We start from the raw sequence: 25,674 nt of genomic DNA, 5'->3' as shown, positions 1-25,674 counted from the left end.
CCTGTGCCTGTACCTGTGCGCACCGCTTAAGCAGCTGGGTGCTGGGATGATGACTGAGGGTCGCTGACTGGACGAGCAGGATGGAGGTGAAGCAAAGATGAGATGAATTGGCTTCGGTACTTCGGGGTACGTGCCCGCCTCTTCGGTTTCTGTTTTGCTGTCCCGCCTGGAACCCACTTTGCCCTGAGGTACCCCGGTATCTCTCTCTGAGGGAGGGGCGCCTCTCTCTACTTTCCTCTTCTTCATCCATCCCGAGTCGTTGTGCCTGCCATCCCCACATACCCCGGTCGCTGCTGTCGCATTACGGGACAGTGGACCCACTCTTCTCCTGCGCAACTTCCATTCAGTCGCTCACCAGGCTCGCAGCAAGAAGGTGCCCTTTCTTGTCACTTGCACTTGCACTGGCAATGAAATCTGAAATCCCACCCGTCGCACCGCGTTCGTCGCGGGGGAGGCCAGCGCTGTCATCTTTTCCCTCACCCTCACCACCATCACAGTTGACCCTGGCCTGTATGCTTGCACCCTTCTCGTCCCTGATCATCATCTTCCCTGTCGGCATCACTGAGGTCTTCCTCCGAAGATGCCCTTGTAGGCCGCCGACCCCTACGTTCGAACAGCACTACGCACGCATCTTCTGCATGATCATCCACGTCTTTGATCCCCTGATCCCCTGATCCCCCGGATTTCTTGACAATGATCGTCGTTTTCCTTTGCCCCGCAGTCATGTGGTCTAGTCAAGTCGTTCCGTGGTCCAGCCAGCCGCCTTTACTTGGGGCTCCACGGTTCACCTTGTCGACCCGCCAGCTCCATGACTCCAACGTCGGCTTGGGCCAGATTGACCTTGATCTCGACCTTGGTCTACGTTCACGGCGCGACGGCCAGGCCGCACTCCGCAGCTGTCTTGTGCCTTAGCGAAGCGCTTGCGATAGTACACACTCGCCTTCTCCAGATTCATGTCTCGCCAATCACCACACCCTCCATCTTCTCCACGCACTCTTGCGCGCGTTCGCAGTTCGGCCATCTGAAGCTAACGGATCGGGGTTGCCTGGATCCCTACCCTCCTTTCCCTCTTCGCCTTCCACCCCCCTCCTCGCATCGTTCACCCCCTCATCGTTGTCCACTCTCTCTTCGCTTCCACGGCCCATGCCCTCGATACTCCTACTCCTCGCGCCCCCTTGGCCCCGGCTCGGAACGACGCCACAGGTACACGCCAGTTCCAGCTACACACCCACGCGACGCATCTCTGCCTGACAAGCCGCCTTGCGCCAGGTACTCGTCCCCAGGTAGTACAACTCCCGTTCCTGGCGTTCTTCTCGAGACCCCTCCGTCTCCTTTACCGCCACCGGACAACTCGCACACCCTCCTCCTCCTACTGTTGCCCTGTCATGCGCTCCGCTTCTCCCTCCCCACAATCCCTACCGTAGATGATGGACCCGCCTCACGCTTGTCGACACGGCATTGATCTCCACACGAAGCATCTCGAGCCGTGGATCAACCTACCCTTGAATCCCCTTCGCCCCCCCTCCCCTCCCCTTATACCACTTTGCTATAGGATGGCCCCTGTTTTGTATCCCCACATGGCATCGACGGTCCGCTTCCATGTCTGAAAACATCACTTTGGCTCGACGGACACTTCATATCCATATATATAAGTCTGCATTCCCATGCCCTTCTCCAGTGCCATACACCTGGCTCTCATCCATACGAACCGACATTGTCTCTATCAACTTCATTTATTTTGCCTCGGCCTAACTCATTATACCTACCACAACTTCACAAGGTCGACATCTTTCTGGTAGCCAAGCCTCTTCGTCCAAAGACATCATGGCGCCGTCCATTCCCATCCCTACTCAGGGTGGCATGTTCCATACCTGTGAGTCTTCTGCCGCTGCTGCTGCTGCCAGACTACTCCTCGTACCATGGGCTCACATCTTCCAGTTCAGGGTGTTACTCCCAGGAAGCCCACAGCCGACTCTCAGGACAATGGCAAGACTCCTGGTGCGTCTGCTCAGAAGAGGATTACCACACCACACGCCTGTGCCGAGTGCAAAAGGCGAAAAATGTAAGTCTACCGGCCAGTGATGCAGTCACCCTCCTTCTGACAGGGGACACCTCTGCAGCCGTTGTGATGGCCAACAGCCCTGTGGCCAGTGCCTGTCCAGCCGCGCACCCAAGAGATGCTTCTATGACAAGCACCGCCAGCGAGTCATTCCTTCACGGAAGACGCTCGAGGCACTTTCGCAGTCCCTCGAAGAGTGCCGCTCGATCTTGAAGCGCCTCTATCCCAACCAAGAGACCCAGGCCCTCCTTCCCCTTTCTCGCCAGGAGCTTCTAAGCCTCCTCGAGCGTCCAGTGCTGGACACCTCAATCGTGACAGCATTGCCTTCACCGCCACTCAACACTTCACCTTTGTCACAGGAGCTGGAATCCCCGATCTGTAGCTCCTCAGAACAGGGGCTTTCGAGCCTCGAACAGATGCCCGGTCAAGACACAGAGTGGGATGAAGAGCGCCGCGGGCGTGACCCCATCCCCATCGAAGCTGACGATGTCAATGCACTCGGGCTCTCCGTCGACCGCCAATCTTCATATCTGGGCGCCTCGTCTATCAAGGCTGCCTTGATGTGCATGCTCAAGGTTCAACCTTCCCTGCGCACACAGCTTACCACGCCGCTGAACACGGCCGAGGTTGCCCACAACTTTCCAATCCGCCCCCAGCAGCTGGGTCCCAAGGAAAACCAGCGTATCTCGTGGTCCTGGAAGGGCCAGACCCTCCTGGACGCCTACTTCAAACGCATCAATGTCTTTATTCCCATGCTTGACGAGGCTGCCTTCCGCGCCGAGTACCTGGAGGGCCAGCGCTGCGACAGTCCGTGGCTCGCCCTCCTCAACATGGTTTTTGCCATGGGCAGCATCACTGGCATGAAGTCAGATGATTACAATCACGTCAACTACTACAACCGCGCCATGGAACATCTGCCTCTCGATGCCTTCGGCAGCAGCCATATCGAAACCGTCCAAGCTCTGGCTCTCATCGGCGGTTACTATTTGCACTACATTAACCGTCCAAACATGGCAAACGCCGTTCTTGGCGCCGCCATCCGCATGGCCAGCGCACTGGGACTCCACCGTGAGAGTCTGGCCCAGAGCGCCAGCGACATGGTCGCTGCTGAGACCAGGAGACGAACTTGGTGGAGCTTGTTCTGTCTCGACACTTGGGCCACCACGACCATGGGCCGCCCGTCTTTCGGCCGATGGGGCCCCGCCATCAACATCAGCCCGCCAGAGTTTGGCATTAATCAGGTGAGTTTCTTTCAGCCACGGAATAATTGTCTTGGCGGTGTCCGGTCGCACCCGCCCATCCCGCTTCCATCTCCCATCCACACTTCCCCACACCACCCTCATCTCCCCTCACCCCTCGCCTTGACAAACACCACCCGTCAAGTAGTTCATCGGCTAACCACCAACAAGGCCCGTGACTCAGCCCAACATGCGGGTGTTCTGCCCCTGATTGAGAACATCAAATTCTGCAAGATTGCAACGCAAATTCAAGACCTCCTCGCCATTTCGCCGCTTCTGCGTACGGAGGATCGGTGCAACATTGATGGTCAGCTTGTGAACTGGTATGCCAACCTGCCGTGGCTGTTGCGCACCACAGACCCGTGTGCAGAGCCCCTCTATATTGCTCGATGCATCATGAAGTGGCGCTACCAGAACCTCCGCATGCTGCTGCACCGTCCGGTTCTTCTTAGCCTCGCCAGCAACACCAGCAGCGGCGTCATGCTTGCCCACGTTGCGGAACAGGACATCGCTGCCATTGAGACCTGTCGTGAGCTCGCCAAGCAAACCATCGAGGATATTGCTCGCGAGTGGACTCGCAACCAAATGTCGGGCTGGAATGCAGTCTGGTTCCTTTACCAAGCTGCCATGATACCCCTAATCAGCGTCTTCTGGCAGTGGAACAGCCCTCGCGTATCCGAGTGGCACAAGCAGATCGAGACAATCCTAGACCTTCTTGAGGCCATGGAAGATTGGTCCCTTTCTGCTCGCCGCAGCCGCGAGGTGGTCTGGCGTATGTACGAGGCTTCACGCCAGCCCAGCATGCGCTCCGAGAGCCAGAGCCAGAGCCCCGTTCTTCACGCCATGGGCAGCAACGAACACGGCAGCATTCTCATGGCCGCCGAGGCGGAGCTTCGCATGTCCCCTATCGGCTTGGAGCCAGAGGGCATGGGTATGATGGGCATGCTCGATCAGCAAGGTCTTTGGGACCTCGACGGAATGTTCTGGGGCGGCGCCTCAGGAGACTCCTCGACTGACGCCCAAAGCCACCCGCACCACCAACAGCAACAACCTGGCAGCGTCGACTTTGGCAGCTTCAGCGTCAACGAGCAGATGATGCACATGGACTACAACATGATTGGCACTCCCGCTTCTGCAGTGACCATGGACGGTGGCTTCTTTGTCCACTAGGGCAGCTACGAGAGGTCCCACACATACACCCACCCCAACTCTCACTCTTCCACTACATACCATTTCCTTGTGCCACCGCATTGCCTTGCCTTTCCTCGCCAGAGTGTGGTGGTACAGCACAATACCCCTGTTCATACAAATTTGTTTCTTGTCACATACCTTTTGATGATTCATGTGGATCTCGCCTCATTTTTTTTTCTCTCTTTCTCTTTTTTTTTTTCAAAGCACGGTACGACACGACATGTCATGCATCTATCAGGCCAGGCACCTTCAAAAGGTGGAGATGGGGGCGAAAAAAATCGCGGGCGTCTAACAGGTCGACGGCCCGATGGTTGCGCCCGAGATGAGAGTGGCAGGAACCACGCAACCCTTGTTGTATGTATGAACGAAGAAAAATGACGACGCAGCATATGAGATGGAACGAAATACCCCAGAACCCGAGATGATGGTCCGGCTTCTGCTGAAGGGGGAGCAAAGACGCTCCATAGGCCTCGTGGCCCAGATGAGTAGATAGTGACGAAAGAGATCACAAATTTCCATGCAACACCTGCGTTTGCCCTTGCCCGTGATGAGATCAGACCTCTGTCTGTGGCGAGAGGCCAGCCTACAAGAAGCTGTACCGTTCAAGCGCAAAAAAGAGGGACACCCAACAGGCGCCGTGCGCCGTCCTTAGCAGGGACGTCATCTTGGTGTTCGGCACACTAGCGCTTGGCGACGCCGTTCTCGGTCCTGCAATTCCGACAGAGGGAACAAGGGGCTTCTTGCGCGCTATTTTCGCCCGTGGCTGACCGTGGCGTGCACACCTCGTCTTGAATTCTGCCCTGCCATGTCATATCAAAAACACGCCTGTGTATGACGAGTCGGGGGCGGAACAATGGAGAAAAACTTTGTCGCGAGTCGCTGTTTGCGCTCGCGCGGGAGCGACAATGCAGGAGCGGCAAGGTGGTGTGGGCGATGAGTGAGCAAGTAGCCATTATTGACAATAGAAAGCAACTTCGGGCGCCCGACGGCAAGCGATCTCTCCAGCCTCGATGGAACTGTGGGATACGGGAAAAAGTCACAAGAATGTGTGTCGGCCATGGCTAGCTGGCGGTCTGGAAGGCTCGGATGCAATGACATCTGACACCGAGGCGAGTCTGGGTGCATTCTCGGGCGCGCCATTTTACTTCCTCGAGCGACAACCACGGATGGACCAGAGAGAACCCTCCAATTTCCGCACTTGTAGTGCGAGTAACGAGAAGGCCTGTTGAGCCGGCCGGCGCTAAGGCCGGAGCAAGTTTGTGATTATTTGTTACACAACAGCGAGAGAGCAAGGATGAAGGAGGGCGTCGTCGCAGTGAGTTGCAGCGAATTGTGTGGTTGTGTGGCTCCTCCCCAGGGTATTCATCCTTTTACCCAGGTTCACGTGGTCCTCTCCTTACCTTGTCTGAAAGGCCGACGCTGCTCTCTTTGTGTGGTAGGTGCCTGTACGGACAGGGTAGACGAGCATAGAGCAGCGGCCTGTGTGAGTAATGAGGCCACGATAGCTCGAGGCTTGGTAGCGGCCAGACGGGAGTTGGCATGAGCCAGGTGCAGTCGCGATTGGCTGGCAAAAGCTGGCACTTGGGTCGGCGCCATGTCGAAAAGGCAATTTGGGTTTTCGGCCCGTAGCGAGGGGTGGGGAGACAGTGTGTTCCCCGTAAAGTCTCGGGTACCTGATTTGAGTGGCAGAACTGCGTGGACCAGAAGATGATCTCGGAGGTGGAGCTTGTACCAGTACTGTCTACTGACCCCTGGCAGGGGTGTCGCCAGGCACAGCAGGGGGGACGGGTTGCTATCAGGGGACGGCCTGTTCCAGTGCGGGGAAGAATGTTCGATCGAGAGTGGTTGGAGATGGGGGTGTGAGGGGCCTTGACGAAGGGGGTCTAGATATCCAGTCCATCGATCAGCGAGGCGTTGTTGACCTCGTGGTTCGAAGGTGCATCGCCTGCCGGCGATGCTGTGCCACCACACGACGATTCCTTGCCGGTCGATGCCAGCTCTGCAATACATGCAGCCGGGGGCACGAGCCAGGGGCGTCTTAACCGCAAATTCGCAGAGCGAGGCTCAAAGGGGGAATCTGCGCGCGGCATCAGCCAGCAGGCCTACGTCTGCGCCGTAAGCCTCCACACCCCCATCATCCAGAGGCAAGATTTCCTGATGTCTTGCATAGAACTGCCTTTGTTCAACGCCAAGAATCTCAGCGCAAGACTCCCAGAGGCGCCACACAAGCCATGGCGATGCGCTCCGCTCAACCAAGCCTTGATGACAGTGTGGGGTACACACCATCTCGTGGTAAGGAGGGCGGGTGCGGGGTTTATGGCGCCTTGAGAACGTGATCGAACAGGACCAAGACTGGTTCAGACCATCCCGAGAGGTCAGCAGATAATGCGACACCCAGTTGGAGTGTTGTTTCTCCAATCTTTGCTGCCCCGAGTCATTAGCGGTGGTGAAACGACTTGACATCGCATGGGCTCTTCCCCGCAATTTTGTTAGACTCTCGGTTGACGTGGTACAGGCGAGACATTTAGCTTACTTGGTACATACTATTGCAGATCTCCATGGGCGCCGGGCCTTCGTTCCCGACTCCCTGATTGACTGCTCTGATCAGTCCAGTGACGCTGTATCCGGCCAGCCAGTTCTATGCTTGTTTGATAAGATTACACCGATTGATGCGAGCCAAAGGCCGATGCGGTGCAGCTGGGCTGCTACTGAACAAGGGCACCCTTGCCCTTCCTGGTTGGCAGATGAATGAGCCCGGCGTCGATCCGGGGTCGCAGGGTTTCGCAGTGAACACTGCTATGCTGTGCTGCTGCCCTAGGGTGCCAAGTTCCATGAGGTCACCTGAATTGATGCCCATCATCGGCGAGCTGGCTTTTGGCCTTGTTGTAGAGTCGCTGGGGTCCTCCCAACTCGCGACGGTGTGTGGCGGCTCACCGACACTGCCAAGTAAAAATCACGTAGCTCTCGATGCTCAAATAGACTGGTAAATTTCGTCGGCCTTTCGATCTCTACTTTGTCAGTGCGTTGTTACGACCGGCTGGTCAGTTCAAGTATGATGCTGACCCAATACAGCGGTAGCTGTCGAGCCATGACTCGCCGGCAGCATATGCTGCGCCTGAAGAGGTAGTAGAATGGACGCGAGCATCAGTATTCCCTGAAGCTGATGCATCGATAGCCGATCTTGCAGCGACCCGGCATGGGATTCTTGGCCAATTTCGTCCGTCTCTGGGTCTCGGTGTAGGTAGCATGAAGGTCAGGGGAGCACCGGTGACCATGCCACACGGATGACGCTGCTGTGCGCCACACACTGCGACACGTCCTGCAGGGCCAACCGTCAAAGTATATCAGGGCATGGTCGCCGTTGGTTCGGCTTCATACTTGTATCTCGGTTCCAATCGCCCGGAAGCGATTGAAATCTGTCACTTTGTACGCCAGCTCGTTGGTGCGCGATGCGTACACTAAGGTTGTGCGACACCGAACATGTGCGACTAAATCAACGACAAAACCCAATGGCGACGGCGACGCTGTTCGAGCCCGAAGATGAGTTGCAATAAGCTCTGTAAAGCAAAGTTTCATCGAGCATGCAACAGGATGAATATTTGCCATGTTGGTCCCAGAGCGACATATCCACATAAGGAGGCAGGCGGTACCGAAAGGTCGTGGTGCCTGCCATGCGCACGGGTTGGAGACTGCCCTGGCTCAAGAGGAATTGAGTAAGCCGGCAATCGTAACCCAAGACAGGATACCATTCATGACCTCGATTGAAGACCCATTCACGATCTACGTCTGGGCCGCACATGTCATTGATATGGCATCGGCACCAAGACGATAGTACGCTCCGCGCTAGGTACGAGGTACCCAACCTGAGCATATTCAGATCATTTCGTTTCAGCGACGGCGAGAACTCACTGAAGCCAGCGTCGAGAAGACACAGCCCAATCGACACGATGGAGCACTCTCTGAAATGCAACGTCCTCAAGTGCCGGCAGGAGATTACAGACCGAGCACTGGTGACAACATGCAGGTGAGTATTTGTACATGCTAAATTGTCGGTCTTTTCTTCAGTCCTAACAGAAACCACGCAGCCACATATTCTGTATAAATTGTGCCGGACGCTCCGGCCTCGCTGGCCAGTCTGAACGCCGCAGCAGCTGTCCTGCTTGTAACAGCAACCTTGGCAACCCAGACGACGCCGTCATTGCTATCCTCAGTCCTTCAGAGGATTACAAGACTAGCGTGTTGAGTGGTCTGAGTCCCAACATTATTATGGAGTGTGCTGGTAGAGCACTGAGCTTTTGGGCCTATCAAACGACCCAGGAGATGTGGGTGGACGCCAGAGTACGAGCTTTTGCACTTGCTGATGATCGCCAGTGTGTATCAGAAATATCTAGAGAAAACTTTGACCGACAAGTACAAAGCGCTCGATATGCATCTGGACAAGACGGTGAACGAGGCAAACGCTGAGATTGAGAGTATACAGGGGCAGCTGAAGGGTACGCCCCCATCCGTTGACCATGTCAGTTCTAAAATTGACCGGTTCAATGGCAGACTTGGCGCTACAGAACGACGCAATGCGCCGAAAGTATGACGAGCTCGGCCAGGCGTTCAAAGACAAGAGCCGTAGACTATTGCAAACCCAGGAGCTCTACGACAGGGTCAAGAGAAGGGCAGAGATGGGGCAAATGCAGGCAGCGGCTTGTGATGCAGTGGACTCTCACCTACAAATGAATGTCTTCTCGGACACTCGCGACAAAGGGAGCCCGCGACAGGGTCAGTATGAGCAGCAAGCAGACTTCAGCCAATTTCACAAAAGCCGAGGCTCTGACAGGTCAGAGATGCCACCACCTCAGAACCGCGGAGCAACTCAATTCGTGGTCAACGATGAACTTTGGGCAGGGCAAAACACGTTGTCCGGGAGTGAGTAGGACCACGGGTTTTACAGTTACAAGTTTCACGGCTGACCTCAAGTTTCGCAGTAGGCATGCAGAAGGCCCCGATGATCACACCTGTTCGGCAACGCACACGCAACACGGCGAATATCGGCCTCTCGGCCATCCCCGGACTTGTTGCAGGTTCGCCGGTACCCTTAAACGGGCCGACCCGCATGCAGGAGTTCACAATACGAGAACAATCAGCGGTTGCTGGAAATCGCGAATCCGGGGTGGGTGACCCGTCGATCCATTCTGCTCACCTGCTTCATCCTACGAGCAGCAGCGCAACACCTGTGCCACGTGGTAAGCACAATGGATCAGCCTCGCGTGCGGAGAAGATACCGACTGACTGCTAAGTGCCGCAACGGTCGGTTTTGGTTTCGTCCGCTTTCGTGAGGCCGTGAAAGAGAATAGCCCACTATCGAGGCCTTCCAGCAGTGTAGGTTTGACTGATGCGAATGCCAATATTTTGTCAAGGCTGGCTGATACCTCACGCAAGTCATGCGTTCGTATTTCAACGATTTGCTTCGGAGAAACACAGGTAGAAAGAAGCATCAGGGAAAACAGCCATGCTGTGCTAATGCAATGACCCAACCGCACGATGATTATTGCTATACAGATTGTATGCTAGACAATGTTCTTGTTCGTGAGCACAGACAAAGGGTTGCACATTAGGTTGATGTACCCATGCCGAGCACTTGACTCGCTCAGACGAGCTTCCGCAATCGCGAAGGTGCATTTAAACCGATGTTTCTCTTTTGAACTTCTCTGTTTCCAGACTTTTGAGGATGGACGTCCTGAGATTGAAGGGAAATGCGCCACCAAACCTGCGAGAAACGGATGGCACGTCTCTCGAAGTACAGCCCGAAGGCTGTTGGCACGAGAGTCTGCCTGAAGCTTGGGAAGACCAAGCAATTATGTCGCAGACTGTTAGGAAGGAGGCCTACTGGCGTAAGTGCCGTGCAACAGTCTAGCTGGGTTGAGGCCTTCGTTCCTCACCCGTACTCTCCCTTCATGTCACCAGCCTCGCCAGGATCTGCGACAACAGAAGAACCGATTTGTCAACAAGGTACTGATGCACAGGAACAATCGTCGTTGGCCCCATACATGGTGCCGCGAGATACCACGGGCGAGACAACTCAGCTTCCACCACGTCTCTCAGCTGACGCGCCACAGAGTCCGCGTCTCGACCCCGTTGCTGAGATGGGTTCTCAGTCTGTGACCGCGATCGCTGCTGGCAGTGATTGTCTAGCAAGTTCAATGATACAACCGCGCATTAACAGAGTAAATCTTGGTGAGGCGTGGGAGTCGCTACACTCCAACCCAGTACACCTGGATGGTTTAGATATGCCAGCAACCTCGACAGCGCCAGGTGCTGGGTTCGATGAAGCGGACCCTCCTAGCAATCTCCAGGAGTGCCGATTCCCAAGCAAAACAGAGGACCAGTCTCTCAACTATCTCGCTGGTAAAGTGGAAAGCCTCAACCAGCAGCTTGCGGAGGGGATGCGCCTCCGTGAACGCGAACGCGAGCAAGAGAGATGTCGTCGAGGAGATGAGCAAATTCAGAGGGAACGACTACACAAAGAGCAACTTGATCGCGAGAGGAAGCTCAATGCACAGCGCCTCATCGAGATGGCACAACTGCACGATGAAGCGCTTCATCAGGCAAGTCGAGATCACGCAGACATTCTGGCAGAAGCTGTCAGCCGGGTGACGCGCAAGCTCGAGATGGAGCGACAAGCTCTTCACGCAGAAGATCTCCTGAGTGTCGAGGCGTATCGTAAGCTGTGGACTGCGGAGATTGGCAGGCGGACTAAGCAGGAGAAACAGCTGGCGATGGTAAGAAAAGAGCTGATGGCTGCAAACGGCAGATTGAGAGAGAATGCCGGGCTCTGTTGAGCGTGCTGATCTACTACAGGTCTGTTGATCCGTCGAACAAGGGGCCGTCAGGAGTTAGCACAGCGGTAAATGACGTATTGCTGAGGTGCGAAAGCTTCGGGGCATCAATGAGACGATGAAATGCTGCGTCGGCGAATGACTTTGCTCTTTTCACCCGACATGCTGTGCAACCACAGCGGGGGATACCACGAAAACGCAGAAAGCCGCAGAACAACGATGGCACATGAACGTGATGAGGGATCACAAGGTCAAGGGAGCTCTAGGTAAGGCATCTGAGGTGAGGTACCTTAGGTAGGTTGGTAAAAAGGTAAACTGTCAATGTGCGACGATATGGGGCGATTAATTACAGCCGCACAGTACTATCACCGAAGACCGATCCCGCCCAAGACGGCTACTTGACTTTCACAGGTGGCGTAAATGCCGTGCTAGCACAGTGCGTACTTACCAACCTTCCATTCCTCAGCTCGAGACATTTGTGCATCAAACATGATTCCACACATGTGCTGGGCGAAGCCGATCCATCACATCACATCCTGAGAGCGTCGAACTCTTGCGAATCCAAGGTAAACAAGTGCAAGTATAGCAGCCAAGCAGTCTCCTTGACCCCTAGCTCGCTGGACGCATCAGCTACCTCAGTCATGGCCACTTCCCCTCTCAAGGTTGCTATCTTGATTGTATCAACGACGGCATCCAAGAACCCAGCCTCAGACAAATCCGAGTTGGTCCTGAGAGATGTCATAGAAGCCGAAGGTGGAAGCCAGTGGGAGGTCGTCGAGACCAAGATCGTGTCAGACCATGTCCCTCAAATTCAGCGTCAGATCATGCTCTGGGCCGATCTCGGTGCCGATGCTGTCAACCTCATCGTAACCACTGGCGGGACAGGTTTCGCTGTGACGGACCATACACCTGAGGTACGTCTCTGGATTTACGGTTATCCATGTCGTCTATCGACTGACTCCGTGCAGGCCGTCGGTGCTTTGCTGCACAGACAGGCTCCCGGCATAGTCCACGGCATGCTGGCCACATCGCTGGCGGTGACACCTTGTAAGCATATCTACAGATCGAAATTTGCAAATGAAAGCCAGCTGAAATCTTCCAGTTGCCATGATGTCTCGGCCAGTCGCTGGTGTGAGGCACAGCACCGTTATCGTAACTTTGCCAGGCTCGCCAAAGGGCGCCAAAGAGAATCTGCAGGCCATCCTGAGGACGCTCCCACATGCCTGTCTTCAGGCTGCAGGCGTAGACTCCAGAGCCCTGCACTCAGGTGGCGTCAAAAAGCTGGAAGCCGATGCTGGTATCAGTGCGGGTCAATCAGCCAGCTCACAGTCTCACGGAAACAATCATTCTCATAACCACGGTCATGGCCATAGCCACAACCACGGTCACGGCGGCTTGGTCAGACATACCGGAAACCAGCCGGTAGTTTCGAACGACCCGAGCCTGGGACCTACCCGACGGTATCGAGAGTCGCCCTACCCTATGTTGGCGGTAGAAGACGCCCTGGTTATCATTGAGCAGCTCACGCCGGAAGCCGACATCGTTTCTCGCAAGGTGGATGCTGGCCTCATCAACGCAGTGTTGGCAGAAGACGTAACGGCCAACGAAAACGTGCCCGCTTTCCGTGCCAGCATTGTTGATGGCTATGCTGTTATCGTTCCCAAAGACGGTAACATGAAGGGCGTGTACCCGGTGACTGCGGTGTCGCATGCTGCCCCGAGCGAGATCGGCACCCTCAGGGAGGGCGAAATTGCGCGCATCACTACGGGGGCTCCTCTGCCACCCGGGGCCACGTCTGTCATCATGGTCGAGGACACTCTGCTCAGAACTAAGACAGATGACGGCAAAGAGGAAAAGGAGGTGGAGATTCTTGCAGACGGAGTGAAGCCTGGCGAGAACATTCGTGAAGTCGGCAGCGACATCAAGAGGTCAGACACTATTCTCCGCAAGGGCGAACAGATTTCTGGCATTGGCGGCGAGATTGGCCTTTTGGCTGCCGTTGGCGTGGCCTCGATCAAAACCTACAGAAGGCCCGTTGTGGGTGTTTTGTCCACTGGCGACGAGATTGTCGAACATGACCGAGAAGGCGAGCTTCGTCTCGGCGAAGTCCGCGACACGAATCGCGTCACCCTTTTGGCGGCTGCCAAAGAGCGAGGCTTTGAAGCCATCGACCTCGGGATCGCACGCGATCGGCCTGGTGCGCTGGAAGAGACGCTGCGCGAGGCCCTGCGTAAAGTCGACTTGCTAGTCACAACAGGTGGTGTGTCTATGGGAGAGCTGGATCTGCTGAAGCCGACTATTGAGCGATCTCTCGGCGGCACCATCCATTTCGGCCGAGTGGATATGAAGCCCGGTAAACCGACCACATTTGCGACTGTTCCGGTCAAGACCAACGCCGGCGAAAGAATCTCAAAGCCGGTTTTCGCCTTGCCGGGAAACCCTGCAAGCGCGCTTGTGACCTTCAATCTGTTCGTGCTGCCTGCACTGCACAAGCTGGCTGGTGTGGAACCTAGGAGCCTGTCCAAGGTGCCCGTGGTGCTGGCCCATGATTTCGCCTTGGACAAGGGGCGACCCGAGTACCATCGTGCTGTCGTCACTGTTGGGAAGGACGGAACTCTGCACGCCAACAGCACAGGAGGACAGCGAAGCTCGCGCGTGGGCAGCCTTCGGTCTGCCAACGCCCTACTGTGTCTGCCGAAGGGCAACGGGCCTCTCAAGAAGGGGGCTCAGGTGCACGCGCTGTTGATGGGTGGTGTACAAGCCGATATCTGAAAGCCTCCCGTGCGGGTTTCAAGGAGACATTGAACGCCAGCCGTAATGTTGTTCGTTCCTTGCATGGGCCCCCTTAGGTCCTCATTACAGACCCAGAGGCACGAATGAGGACAGTTCAGTTAACGTCACGACTGGTGGGTGGGAAACTTTGCAGTGTATCGGCCAAATTCTCGCCACTCGCCAGCAGGTATGAAGGATCCTGATGTTCATAAATGACACCCAGGTCCCACACTGAGATGTATGGGAATGTTATTACACCACTGCCCGTAAATTCCCCATGGACCTTGTGTTCCGACAGTCATTTGACAGTTCCTGATGCGTTGTATTCACAACGAGCATTCGAAGTGCGGTGCAAAGAGCCCGTCATGAGTATACAGGTCCATTAACAAAAGTGATGTTACAGTATAAGACAAGTCCTCTCCCAGACCTTTATCCGTGACGCCTGGCCAAGTCCTCGCTCGTCCTTTGTCGTGATGCAAGCTGCTGCTAGCTGCTCCCGATACCGCCTGAGCCCATCGAGCGGAACCCTTGATATCATTGCGTGGCCCCTCTGGCCTCTTTTCGTGGGTGTTGATTCTGTGACTTGTGGACAGCCTCGAAGCGGGTCCGTCTCTCGCCCATCTCTCGTCTATTTGCCTCCAAACTCGGTCGCCTTGCTGGAAACAAGAAGGCCGACAATGAGGCCGAAGAGACCCAGCACGGAGCTGAAAATCTCGACAACGAGGATCTTGACGAAACTGCGCGTTGGGTCCTGTTAGCATCTGATCCGCCGAAAAAGGCGCGGAAGAACCACTTACAGGCTGGGGTCCGCGGCATCTGCCAAGGCAGCACTGCTGCCGTTGATACCAACGGCGACACCACAGATGAGGTTGCACATGCCTACAGTCAGGCCAGCCCAGAAAAGCGCGAAGCCCGTGTAATAGCTGTTTCCGTCGTGCAGTTCGGCGCCAGAGATGTAGCTCAGCTTCGAAGAGAACACAATAGACATGATGACACCGTAGATGGCGACGACTTCGCAGAAGATGATCGAGATGAGGTTCTTTGTGCGGATGCGGGGTGCCTTGACGCCACCGCCGAGGATGGAGGAACCGGTGATGAAGATGCCCCTATCAAGTCGCACTGGTTAGTACGGGTGCTGAGATCGGATCGTCGATGGTGTAGAATCTGCGACGGGTATGCATCGAGGGAGTGAGCGCGTACCATGCGGCGCCAACCACGGAGAGGGCAATGCAAAGGGAAACGCCAAGAGAGGCCCAAGAGTAGGGCGATGTCGATTCTAGGAAGGCGCCGACGTTGAACGCCTCTCCGGAGCCCGTGAAGAGCATGTCTGGGTTATAGAGATTAGCCTAGCGACCTTTCCTGGGCTGCGCAACGCCGGAGGGGACGTACAGGCTCCCACGACGAGCAGGGAGCTCCCGATGCCTCCCAATCCATAGGTGAGACTCATTCTGATCGGATTTCGGCGTGTCGTCGTCGATACGGTGATGTTGAGGAGGGCGTCTTCGTCGGTATCGTGTCAATCAGTCAGGCCTCTGATTGAAGCTGCGGCAAGCTCTCACGAGGTTGCCTTGGACAAGCACTCGACGTTATGTCATCCGAACTAGAGCCGGTTCAATCACGTGCAGCTGTGAGCTTGGCTGCCTGAGACTGTCTGCTGAGTCATCAGGTTTACAACCTCCCGGATATCCAAGCTACCGGGAACCTCCACACGTCAACACCACCTACGCCACCTTGGTAGACCCTTCGACGATCACAAATCAATCGTCAAGATGGCTTCTAACCCTGAATCATTCTATGAACTGTACAGGCGCAGCAGGTACAGCTCCATGCTACACGTTGGTGTTGTCTTTATAACTTGACTAACCCGTTCGCCCCGCCTGACAGCATTGGCCTCGCGCTGATGGACATGCTCGACGATCTGATCAGCGCTGAGCGCATCTACCCGCAGTTGGCCATGAAAATCCTGGCCAACTTTGATCAGGCCATCACAGAGGCTCTTCAGAAGAACGTGAAGGCTCGTCTGACGTTCAAGGTGAGCAGGCGGCGGATGATGCACATTGGGCAGTACCATGGAGCTAACCACGAGGGGCGCTGCTTTGCGCTCGCTGGCTGTGCAGGGGAGCTTGTCGACGTACCGCTTCTGTGACGAAGTCTGGACCTTTCTCATCAAAAATGTCCAATTCAAGCTCGATAATGGCGGGCAACTGGTCTCTGCGGACAAGGTCAAGATTGTGAGCTGCAACGCGAAGAAGCCTGGCGAGGGCCCTTGAGCTGCTTCGAAGGAGACATAGTCTCGATGGGTCCACAGCGAACACGACATACGACAATACGTAACGATGGTCGGACGAGGAGAATACTGCATCAGACATGGGTACGGGTCCGGGGTTGGACAACGGCGTTCCGGTACTGCTTTCACCCGGCTGCGGCCGTTTTACAGGTTTGCATTTCCTACGGAATTGGGGGCACAAAGTTAAACAAGAATGACGAATGGACAAGGACATTGAGTCAATGATGACGGGCTTCGAAACACAAGCAGCTGGCGCTGAGGCCATGATTGTGATCATCTTTGGATTGTTGGTGTAAATGGTGCGTTGCGTGACTGTGCAAGTGGTTTGACTGCATACTTGTTTTTCCGACGACTCTTTGTTGGATACTAGTGAACACTTGACCGAGGATTTGTGTCAAGCTAACGTAGGCACAACAGGGGAAATCGCCCCAGGAAGGAGCAAAAATATCAGATGTAGTACTGTAGAGGTGAACATACAGAAGTGCTTTCTCGGGCAATTGGTATATCTACAAGCCGGACCAGGCTGATCTACTTTCTACGTTTCCTAGAGGCCCCGGAGTCGTCAACCGACTGCCTCTTTCTTCCCTCTTTCCGCCAGAACTCCTTGCTCTCCTTCTTCTCCCTTTCCTCTTTCTTCGCCTCGCCATCCGCAATCTTTTTGCGGTATGCAACGCGCTGCTCCTCTTTCTTGGCTGCCCTCTTCGCCACCTTCTCATTGCGAATGGTCGTAAGCTGCTGCATCAAGTTCTTGGCGCGCTTCTCCTCCTTCGTGGACATGACTGCGCGCTTCTGCATGTACGTCTCCTTCTTCTGCTTCTTCGTCTGCACGATCTGTGATTTGAAAGGCAGTTCGGCAGCAAGGGCACGTGGCACCCGGAGAGGGTTGAAGTGGCGGGTCTGGCGCTCAATCTTGCGGTACTGGCTGTTCTTGAGCTGCGGCGTGGCGATGCTCTGATCGCGGCGAACCTCTCCTGTCAGACGCATGCCCTGCCAGCCGATCATGTTGGTAACTGGGTTGTAAAAGCGATGGGGCTTAATAGGGTACCAGGCGCGGAGGAAAATGATGTCGCTGTAGAGAATCTTGTCTTCAAAGGTTGCACGGAAGTTGCCCTCGGGTTTGGAGAGTGCGCGCTTGATCTGTCCTCGAATGCCGGAAACAGTCTTGATCGAAGCACCTTCAAACTTGGCAATCTCGAGAGATGAGTTGAACATTCCCTTGATGAAAGCCGTGTTCTTGTGGATCTTGTCGGGTGTACCAGTGAGCTTGAGCTTCTTGACAATCTCGGTGGACTCGTCAACGCTGAGCACTGTGCCTGTTGCTGCTATCCTGAAGCCCGGGTTTTCAGAGGAGAAGGAATTGAAGCATACAAAGCCAGTGTTGGGCGCGATCAAGGGAGCGTACACTGTCGCGAAGCAGTGCATATGTTCGGGTGTGTACTTGAGCATACGATTCCTCGTCCGCGAGTCCGTTGTGCTGTAGATCGGCATCGTCTGGAACCGACGCCATCCCAGAGAGAAGATCAATGGATCGTTCGTCTTCAGGATCTTCTTGTGCCACCGGTGCTTCTTCATCCTGACCTGGACGTAGCCGAATCGATCTTCTGTGGCAGAAAGACCGCCAAGGATCAAGGGTGTCTTTGCCGAGAACTTTTCAACAAACTCGGCTGGAACGCCCTCGATGACAAGCTTGGCGTATCTACCAGCCTTGTAGCCCTCCACTGCACTTCTTTGACGCTCGTCAAGTTCCTCGAATTCGGCCTTGTTGATATCCAGTTGCTTTTGGATCATAGCCTTCTGTGCATCATACCAGTCGTCTTCGCCAAACTCTTCAGTCTCGCCACCTTCACGTCTGGCCTTCGCTTTGTCGTTCATGAAGCCTTCCCGATCTTCCTCTTCGAATCGAAGTTTGAGCTCCTCTTTACGCCGTGCGTTTTTGGCTCGCTCATCTTCTAGGGACTCGGGCTCTTCAGCAGGGGCTTCGACGCGTTCACCTTCTTCGGCATTCTCGAGATCCTCGAAAACACCATCGCCTTCGTCATCCTCATCGTCGTCGACGCCGTCAAATTCTTCGTCTTCTTCGCCACTTTCACCGTCCTCCCTCGACAGCTTGGCCGAAGTGAATCGTTGCCTCAGTGCCTCCACATTCTTCTCCACGGACCACTTCGCGGCCAGGTCCTCGTAGTCGTACAGGGGTATCGAGCGGTCCTCGGCGTTGTCTTCTTTCTCCTGTGCCGTCTTCTTGAAAAAGTCCTCATCGTCGGAAGCCTCAATGTCCTCTTCCTCGCCATCATCGTCACCTCGCCACCTCTTCAGCACCTGTTCCGGTGTCATGGAGTCGTCGTACATGAATCTTGCGAGATCCGGCGTGTGGTATGAGCGCTTCTTGCCGTGGAGTTTCTTCGCACGAGAAGACATGTTCTCTTTCCACTTGAGCGCCGCAGCATCTTCGTCGGAATCCATATCCTCCATGTCCTCATCGTCGAAATCGCCCTCCTCATCCTCGTCGAATTCGTCTTCGGAGCCCTCGTCAGATCCGGACAGAGAGCCGAGATCAGAGTCGCTGTCCGCAAAGGCCAGATCGTCGTCGGTGGCTTTCTTGTCGGCATCCTGCTTGAACATTTTGCCGAGTTTTCCCTCGTCAAATTCGGTTTCAACTTCGGAATCGCCCTCGTCTTCGCCACTAACAAACCCCTCATCATCTGGGACCTCCTCATCGGAGCCCTCATCACGATCTGCAAACCGAGCCTTCCGCTGAGTCTTGCGGCCTGTGTCTTCTTCTTCCTCCTCCTCCTCCTCCTCCTCCTCTACAGTCTTGACCTGGTCGCCACCCTTGAAGAGCTGCACACCCTCCTCAGTTTGACCTAGGAGCTTCCTCTCGGCCTGCAATCCAACAATGAGCTCCTCGCCCTCACCGCGCTCGACGTCCGCGTCCTTGTCGAAAGTGAATCCCTTTTCTCTCGTAATCCAGATGGCATCGCCATCTATCCTGAGGCCACTTCGGTCTGACATGGGAGCGTGCACCTTCTTGTCCTTCTCATCAAGCCTTCGTCTCGTGGTTTTACCAGTGATTTTGGCGATAGCCTGCTCCATTGCGGGGGTTGGGCATGGATCCGGCAAGACCTCCATGTTGGCAATTGAAAAATCGCCCAAGCCGGGAATGTGGACGCGCTGGCCTTGGGCTGCAAAGTTGGTTCCTCGCAGATATCCAGACAGGACGACGGAGCGATCGCACTTAGGGTCCTCTTCAATTTTGGTGGGGTGGGTGATGTCTCTGTAGCTGTCGATAACGCTGAAGGGGTGCGTGTTCCTCCAGATCAAGGGTCGAGGGTTCTTCATGACAGATAGGTATCGGGACAGATTGTGGATTTCGCGATCGGGGTAGCGGCCGTTGAGAACACCGGAGAGGTAGAAGAGATGTGCGCCTTGGTACAGCTCGCTCCAAAGCCTGCGCTTCAGTCTCCTCTTGGCATCTCTTAGCGCCTGCGGCTTGCGGAAGAGATCCAAGTGTGTAAGAATACCGAAGACGTTGCCGGGCATGCCTGTGGCTGCAAGAACGTTGAGGAACTCCATCGTCTCCATCTCGAAACCAAAGTTGCCGTCGATCATGAGGAGCACCACATCTGCGACCTTGGCCATATCGACCATGGCCTCGAGTTCGTTCGGACATTCGACAAACGTCAAACGCTGTTTCTTCGAAGTGACAACAGTAACGGGACCCTGCGGGTCAGAGATCGATTCCTTCGCATATCGCCGGATCAGACTTTTCATCAGCGTCGTCTTGCCGACGCCGGGAGGGCCGACAATGGTAACGATTCGCGGAGGGGCTTCATCGGGAAGTCGGTCGACGAGGGGAACGTGGAAGCGCTTTTCTTTAATCTATTGCCCCCAAATCAGTTCTCTGTGAGTTCTCACGGGCGAGTCGTCGAAACGTACATCGGAGGATCGAGCAGCTTGCCGCGCAAGTTTACCGGGAGCGTTGAATGCGAAAGCCTTCGGGTTGCGATCTGGATTCATGTCAATAGAGTCAAACAAGACAGACATGTTAACGACGTACCACCGGTGTGCTGCTTCTTCTCCTTGGCCTTCCTGTGAGGCTTGTGTACTTGTTGCTCCATGGTGGCCGACTCTGCCAATTCTGCAAGATTGGGGCGGACAACAGCTGGACAGGTCTGGACAGGACGGGTCGACGTGCATCGAGACAGTAGTCCGACACTTTTTTCTGGAGGACCCGATAAAATTTGCGAGAGATCTTTATCTAATCTTATCAGCGTATCGATATTGCTGGAAGAAGTGAGCGACGACCCCACCTTGGTGCCCCTCACCCCCAAAGGTGTTGAAACAGTGCACCGACCCGCACCTCAACCCCGCGGCTCAGGTAGTGGTAAACAGTGTCTCGTCCATTAGCCCAACTTGATTTACATGCTTTCCACGTAGGTACATCAGATTGTGGTGATGGAGCTACTCTAGTAATGCAAGACTATGGTTCAATTGTGTGGCTGCTCGCTTTTGGCACATAGAGCAGAGAATCATCACACCTAAGGGGCTATGCAGGTGGAGATCACCGAGACCTGCCTGATCAGCCACGAGGCCAGACCATTCTCCCACTCATCTAGCTTCGTCTAGCTTTGTAGATTTACTCTGACGGGCATGTGCCCGGAAAGCCAAATCAGGTATGCACGAAATGCATATGTCAGGGAATGACGTAGACGAGCAGCCTGAGCATACATGCGGCACGCACCACATCTGACTCCATTCAGCACATCATCAGGTCAGGTGGGAGGTAGCCAGTATCAGGCACCGCCTAGCGGCATCTTACTTGTTATCTTACTGGGTCGACGGAACGCAAATACACGAAGAGCGTACGAAGAAGGATTGGCCGGGTATGCAGAGTGTACCCTCCCTCCTCTGTTACGCAGCGCATAAGATGCGACATCCGGGTTTTATAAGAAGCATCCAGCACCCTCGAGCACCCCAAGCAACTACCTTCCCGCAACAACGAATTTCATCATTTTTTCAGACAACCCAGCTCAGTCAGACCAACAACAGAAACAAAAATATGCCTTCCTACATTGTATGATTGTCCTTGAGCGGAATCCACTAGTTCAAAAGACTTACTATCCTTAAGGTTACGTGCAAGCAGGATGCGACCGACGACCAGGTCAAGTCGTAGGTTTACTACACCTGAATTATCCCCAGGAATTATAGATTTTATTTGCTAACAGTGACACGCAGCGTGAAGGAGCACGCCGCGAACCAGGGCGGCAAGATCACGCACGAGTACAACCTGATCAAGGGTTTCGCGTATGTTTGAACATTTCCGTGTCAAACAAAACAATGCTGACTTGTAATCATTTCAGTGTCATATTTGACGAAGACGCTGTTCAGACCCTTGAGGCACACGAGCACGTCGAACAGGTCGAGGTGGATGGCGAGATGAAGATTCAGTAGACGACACCATTCCAAACATGAGGTCCCAAGGAACAGCATCACAACCCAGCATATAGAATACACTACCCATCGGTACCTAATTCAAAGTGCAATCGCCTGCTTCTCGGCAGGGAATCGAGTTTTATCAGCTTCACGTTGGGTCTCGCACCCGATGCTCTCGGATGATGACATGTTGATTCCATTCCGTTGACTTTCTAAGCGGTTTGATGTGAGGGGTGACCATGACGAGTGTTGTGGTGGATGCGGGGCACTTGATCCCCCGCACGGTATTGCTCGGCTTGGGTCGGCAGAGTGCCCATCAAAGCTAGGACAGCGCTACTCACGCTGAACTACAGGGGGTCGTAGGCACCAATCAAGCCGCTGCAGCGCCCTGATGGACAGCATCCCAGGACACAGCAGTGAGTCAAGTTTCATGCTATGGCTCTGACCTCGGGCTCATACACCTTATTACCTGTCCACGCCTTCAACCAACTCCGCCGCAGACCGCGACGCATCACCCATTACCACCATGCCGACATGCGCGGCATCACATCTCCATTGAGGCATAGGTGCCGACCGACGACTTTCTTGCATCCTACACCGCGCGCCCGTCGGGATATTTCTGTCACGACCAACCGGCCATTCCCCTGGGAAGAGCACACCACCCCCTCTCGCGAGCATGGCGGCGCCGACTTCTTTACGCTGGCGGGCAAGCCACAGCATCCGTTGAGTCTCGCCGATCTAGTAAAGTAGGTGCTGGACTGCTTTTTCATCGTTTCCCAACGCCTCTCTGGCATTCTGCTGATTCTATGATTGTTTTCCAGGCATGGCCGTCCACCATTGAGCGAGGCTTCCCTCCTTGCTTCTGCAAACTTCACACTCTCCCTCCTTCCCATTCGCCTGGCACGACGAATTCAAGCGCTACGAAACTTGCCGTTTATCGTGGTGTCGAATCCCAACATCAGGCAAATCTATGACAAATACGAGACGTCGTTGTCGACATTGCTGCCGTGGTGGGAGAAAGGCAAGAACCCAGTCCGTACCCTGGATGACGAAGTCCGCTTCACCCAGGTCCTTGCCGACCTCGTCAGGACGCACACCGACACAATTCCAATCTTGGCACGTGGATTCTTGGAAGCCCGCCGTCACATCTCCCCAGCCGATGTGACAACTTTCCTCGACCAACATCTTCGAGCGCGCATCGGGACGCGACTTGTGGCTGAGCAGCACATTGCCCTGCACTACTCTTCACAGCCTCACTTCAACCCGGACGCCAGTCCGACGCCATGTCTTGACCACCCTTCGTTCGTAGGCGTCATCGACACCGCTCTCCGCCCTGCAGATATCATCCAGAGCCAGGCCGAATTCGTCGCTGAGATCTGTGAGCTTCGCTACGGCACGAGACCACAGCTGATTATCAATGGGGACCCTGATACCACATTTGCCTACGTGCCCATGCATCTCGAGTACATCATCACCGAGCTCTTGAAGAATGCGTTCCGTGCGTCCGTAGAGCGACCCGGAAACACAGAACCGGTCGTCGTCACCATCGCGCCCGAGCCGTCCTGCGGCGAGGCTGTTCAGATCAAAGCACCAAGCGAGGAGCGCGGCAACTTCAAGAGCGACTTCATCCAGCCACTGGACGACAATGCACCCGGTGTGACTATTCGAATCCGCGATCGTGGAGGAGGAATTGCCCCTGATGTCCTTCCGAATATCTGGTCGTACTCCTTCACAACTTTCAATGACGATTTTGACGACCTCCCTGGTAGCGGCGGAGGCTCTGATGCCTACGGCGATGGCCTGACGGCGATCGCCAATGCCAATGTGGGCGGCAGCTCACTTGCTGGACTTGGATATGGCCTGCCCTTGAGTCGAGCATACGCCGAGTACTTCGGAGGCGGCATTGCCGTGCAGAGCCTGCACGGTTGGGGAGCAGACGTTTATCTCAAGTTGAAGGGCATCGGTGTGCACTGAGGGATCTGGCGTTGGGAAAGCGTTGGTGCTGCGTACATCACAAAGCAATCTTTAAACGAGGGGCGTATCTTGGAGTATCTTACGGACGCCCTCATGCGCGTTCCAATGAATTTGTGTAATAGCGTTCTACTTCGTTAAACATGACTGTTGTGATGTCGTCAGTCTCTCCAGGCAGCTCTACTTAGCATCATAGCTCGTGATGCTGTTGGCTGAGGATAGATGTTGCTAGCAAGCAGCGCTAAAGCCATGGGTGGCTCTGAGAAACGCACCCAGATTGGCTTTTGAGATCCTGATTATGAGATATTTGGATATGCAGTTCTTGTGTCCTTATTGACGGACGGGCACTGCATCTCACGAACTCCTGCTTGAAGATTGAGATAAACGGATGGCCCTTGTATAAAAATACAAACATACAATGGACAATTTCATCCGTCAAATTGCCCTGGCGTGTCGCTAGCTTGATGAGATGCCGATTCCTCCACCGTGATGCTAGTCAGTTCCGATGCTGAATGGAAGTCGCTCATTGGACAGCCAGCTGGAGGAGCGTTGATGGAGCTTGGACCACATGCGCGCCCTGGGATTGAGGAAACCGTGGACCTTTTTGGCACTCGCAAGGTCGCTACGTAGGTGCCTTGGATTCGCTGGTTCAACTCGTACATCGCAACAGCACCCTCGTCTCAACGCCATCGCAAGAAACCCGCAGTCGATCAGAGAACCGAAAACACACTTATTCTGGATCTAGCATTCGAACCGCGATAGTACAGCTGACGCAACCATCTATCTCCTGCCAAAGCAACAAAATGGCCGCGGCAAGCTCCAGAGACCCTTATTCGAACCCTCCCTTAGACGATGATGACTTGATCGATCCTGATGATGGTGCGCATTCAATATGAAGCAGTTCACTCAGACGTCTTGCTGACCTCGTACACCCTGTAGCCGATCTCAACGACTTCGATGACCCCCTTGGAAATACATCATCTCGTCAGCCCCTGACGGGCAATATCGGCTCAGCACCCGGAGCCTCATCATCGCGCCCCTTGAACGAGAGCGCGTGGACGTCGCGGATACCTGGCGAAGATAGACAGACTCCTCAGAACACGATTGACGAGTCTGTTTGGGATACGCTTCGCCGCGACCTTCTCGCCATCTGGGCTAAAATGCGCGAGGTGCTCTACCCCAAGTACCTGCTGGGCGGCACTATGTTTGATGCCGACGGACTTCGGGGCGCATATGCCAATATCAGAGGTGCTGGATTCTCCGGAGCGCGCGACGAGATTACAGGTCTTGCAAGCCGCTTCATGGACTCTGAAGCTCTCCTGTCGCAGAACACTATGACACCGGGGCTCATGGACTGGGACCTTTGGGGTCCTTTGATCTTCTGCCTGCTTCTCAGTCTTCTGCTCAGCTTCAACGCCTCTCCCGATCAAAAGGACATCGTCTTCAGCGGCGTTTTCGCCATGATCTGGATTGGGGAGGCGGCTGTCACGCTGCAAATCAAGCTGCTGGGTGGCAACATGTAAGTCACGACCAAGAATGCTCCGCGGAGAATAGTGCTAATCTAGCCTCAGCTCATTCGCGCAGAGCGTTTGCATCATCGGCTACACGCTGTTTCCTCTCGTCCTTGCGGCAATGCTGTCTGCGATCGGAATACCCACGATTGTCCGCGTGCCTGTGTACCTGGTCCTCGTGGCATGGTCGCTGGCTGCCGGCGTTAGCATCCTGGGCGGCAGCGGTGTGGTCAAGAACAGGGTTGGTATCGCTGTGTACCCCTTGTTTGTATTCTATCTATTCCTTGGCTGCCTCTGCTTTATCAGCTAAGCGACCAGAGATCAGGAGCATGCGGAGGCGTAAAATGTGGGAATGGCCGCTGCAAACCAGCAAGCGTAACAAGGCTCA

The 25,674-nt window shown here is 54.9% G+C and overlaps 11 protein-coding genes across 11 annotated transcripts; 9 read left to right on the top strand and 2 right to left on the bottom strand.

The window, feature by feature from the left end:
* Nucleotides 1–1,824: 1,824 nt before the first annotated feature.
* D7B24_004686 (uncharacterized protein) lies at nt 1,825–4,467 on the top strand (the record flags this gene model as incomplete). Its single annotated transcript, XM_028638852.1, has 3 exons — nt 1,825–1,873; nt 1,939–2,062; nt 2,121–4,467. 3 exons carry the CDS (start codon nt 1,825–1,827, stop codon nt 4,465–4,467), a joined length of 2,520 nt encoding a protein of 839 aa, XP_028496575.1.
* Nucleotides 4,468–6,442: 1,975 nt separating this feature from the next.
* On the top strand, nt 6,443–6,874 carry D7B24_004685 (uncharacterized protein; the record flags this gene model as incomplete). Its single annotated transcript, XM_028638851.1, has 3 exons — nt 6,443–6,603; nt 6,659–6,793; nt 6,850–6,874. The coding sequence occupies 3 exons, from the start codon at nt 6,443–6,445 to the stop codon at nt 6,872–6,874; spliced, it is 321 nt and encodes a 106-aa protein (XP_028496574.1).
* A 1,561-nt stretch (nt 6,875–8,435) lies between these two features.
* D7B24_004684 (uncharacterized protein) lies at nt 8,436–9,775 on the top strand (the record flags this gene model as incomplete). The annotated part of the gene is made up of 5 exons (XM_028638850.1): nt 8,436–8,512; nt 8,574–8,826; nt 8,870–8,981; nt 9,037–9,405; nt 9,465–9,775. 5 exons carry the CDS (start codon nt 8,436–8,438, stop codon nt 9,773–9,775), a joined length of 1,122 nt encoding a protein of 373 aa, XP_028496573.1.
* A 991-nt stretch (nt 9,776–10,766) lies between these two features.
* On the top strand, nt 10,767–11,318 carry D7B24_004683 (uncharacterized protein; the record flags this gene model as incomplete). Its single annotated transcript, XM_028638849.1, has 1 exon — nt 10,767–11,318. One exon carries the CDS (start codon nt 10,767–10,769, stop codon nt 11,316–11,318), a length of 552 nt encoding a protein of 183 aa, XP_028496572.1.
* A 638-nt stretch (nt 11,319–11,956) lies between these two features.
* Nucleotides 11,957–14,087, top strand: D7B24_004682 (uncharacterized protein; the record flags this gene model as incomplete). Its single annotated transcript, XM_028638848.1, has 3 exons — nt 11,957–12,229; nt 12,284–12,362; nt 12,418–14,087. The coding sequence occupies 3 exons, from the start codon at nt 11,957–11,959 to the stop codon at nt 14,085–14,087; spliced, it is 2,022 nt and encodes a 673-aa protein (XP_028496571.1).
* Nucleotides 14,088–14,715: 628 nt separating this feature from the next.
* Nucleotides 14,716–15,534, bottom strand: VMA16 (H(+)-transporting V0 sector ATPase subunit c''; the record flags this gene model as incomplete). The annotated part of the gene is made up of 4 exons (XM_028638847.1): nt 14,716–14,824; nt 14,885–15,193; nt 15,288–15,414; nt 15,477–15,534. The coding sequence occupies 4 exons, from the start codon at nt 15,532–15,534 to the stop codon at nt 14,716–14,718; spliced, it is 603 nt and encodes a 200-aa protein (XP_028496570.1).
* A 322-nt stretch (nt 15,535–15,856) lies between these two features.
* On the top strand, nt 15,857–16,357 carry TOA2 (Transcription initiation factor IIA small chain (TFIIA 13.5 kDa subunit); the record flags this gene model as incomplete). The annotated part of the gene is made up of 3 exons (XM_028638846.1): nt 15,857–15,903; nt 15,972–16,119; nt 16,205–16,357. 3 exons carry the CDS (start codon nt 15,857–15,859, stop codon nt 16,355–16,357), a joined length of 348 nt encoding a protein of 115 aa, XP_028496569.1.
* Nucleotides 16,358–16,902: 545 nt separating this feature from the next.
* Nucleotides 16,903–20,489, bottom strand: BMS1 (Glycoside hydrolase 2 (Mannanase, beta-galactosidase); the record flags this gene model as incomplete). Its single annotated transcript, XM_028638845.1, has 3 exons — nt 16,903–20,250; nt 20,308–20,378; nt 20,429–20,489. 3 exons carry the CDS (start codon nt 20,487–20,489, stop codon nt 16,903–16,905), a joined length of 3,480 nt encoding a protein of 1,159 aa, XP_028496568.1.
* A 941-nt stretch (nt 20,490–21,430) lies between these two features.
* D7B24_004678 (uncharacterized protein) lies at nt 21,431–21,822 on the top strand (the record flags this gene model as incomplete). The annotated part of the gene is made up of 4 exons (XM_028638844.1): nt 21,431–21,445; nt 21,500–21,540; nt 21,607–21,675; nt 21,732–21,822. 4 exons carry the CDS (start codon nt 21,431–21,433, stop codon nt 21,820–21,822), a joined length of 216 nt encoding a protein of 71 aa, XP_028496567.1.
* A 417-nt stretch (nt 21,823–22,239) lies between these two features.
* D7B24_004677 (uncharacterized protein) lies at nt 22,240–23,778 on the top strand (the record flags this gene model as incomplete). The annotated part of the gene is made up of 2 exons (XM_028638843.1): nt 22,240–22,550; nt 22,626–23,778. The coding sequence occupies 2 exons, from the start codon at nt 22,240–22,242 to the stop codon at nt 23,776–23,778; spliced, it is 1,464 nt and encodes a 487-aa protein (XP_028496566.1).
* Nucleotides 23,779–24,578: 800 nt separating this feature from the next.
* D7B24_004676 (uncharacterized protein) lies at nt 24,579–25,596 on the top strand (the record flags this gene model as incomplete). Its single annotated transcript, XM_028638842.1, has 3 exons — nt 24,579–24,654; nt 24,715–25,294; nt 25,347–25,596. 3 exons carry the CDS (start codon nt 24,579–24,581, stop codon nt 25,594–25,596), a joined length of 906 nt encoding a protein of 301 aa, XP_028496565.1.
* Between the last annotated feature and the right edge of the window lie 78 nt (nt 25,597–25,674).

This window comes from Verticillium nonalfalfae (genome assembly GCF_003724135.2).
Source record: "Verticillium nonalfalfae strain VnAa140/NRRL 66861 chromosome Unknown scaffold_27, whole genome shotgun sequence".
Taxonomy (NCBI): domain Eukaryota; kingdom Fungi; phylum Ascomycota; class Sordariomycetes; order Glomerellales; family Plectosphaerellaceae; genus Verticillium; species Verticillium nonalfalfae.
The sequence above is the reverse complement of the archived record's forward strand: the minus strand, read 5'-3'. Positions and strand labels throughout refer to the sequence as shown.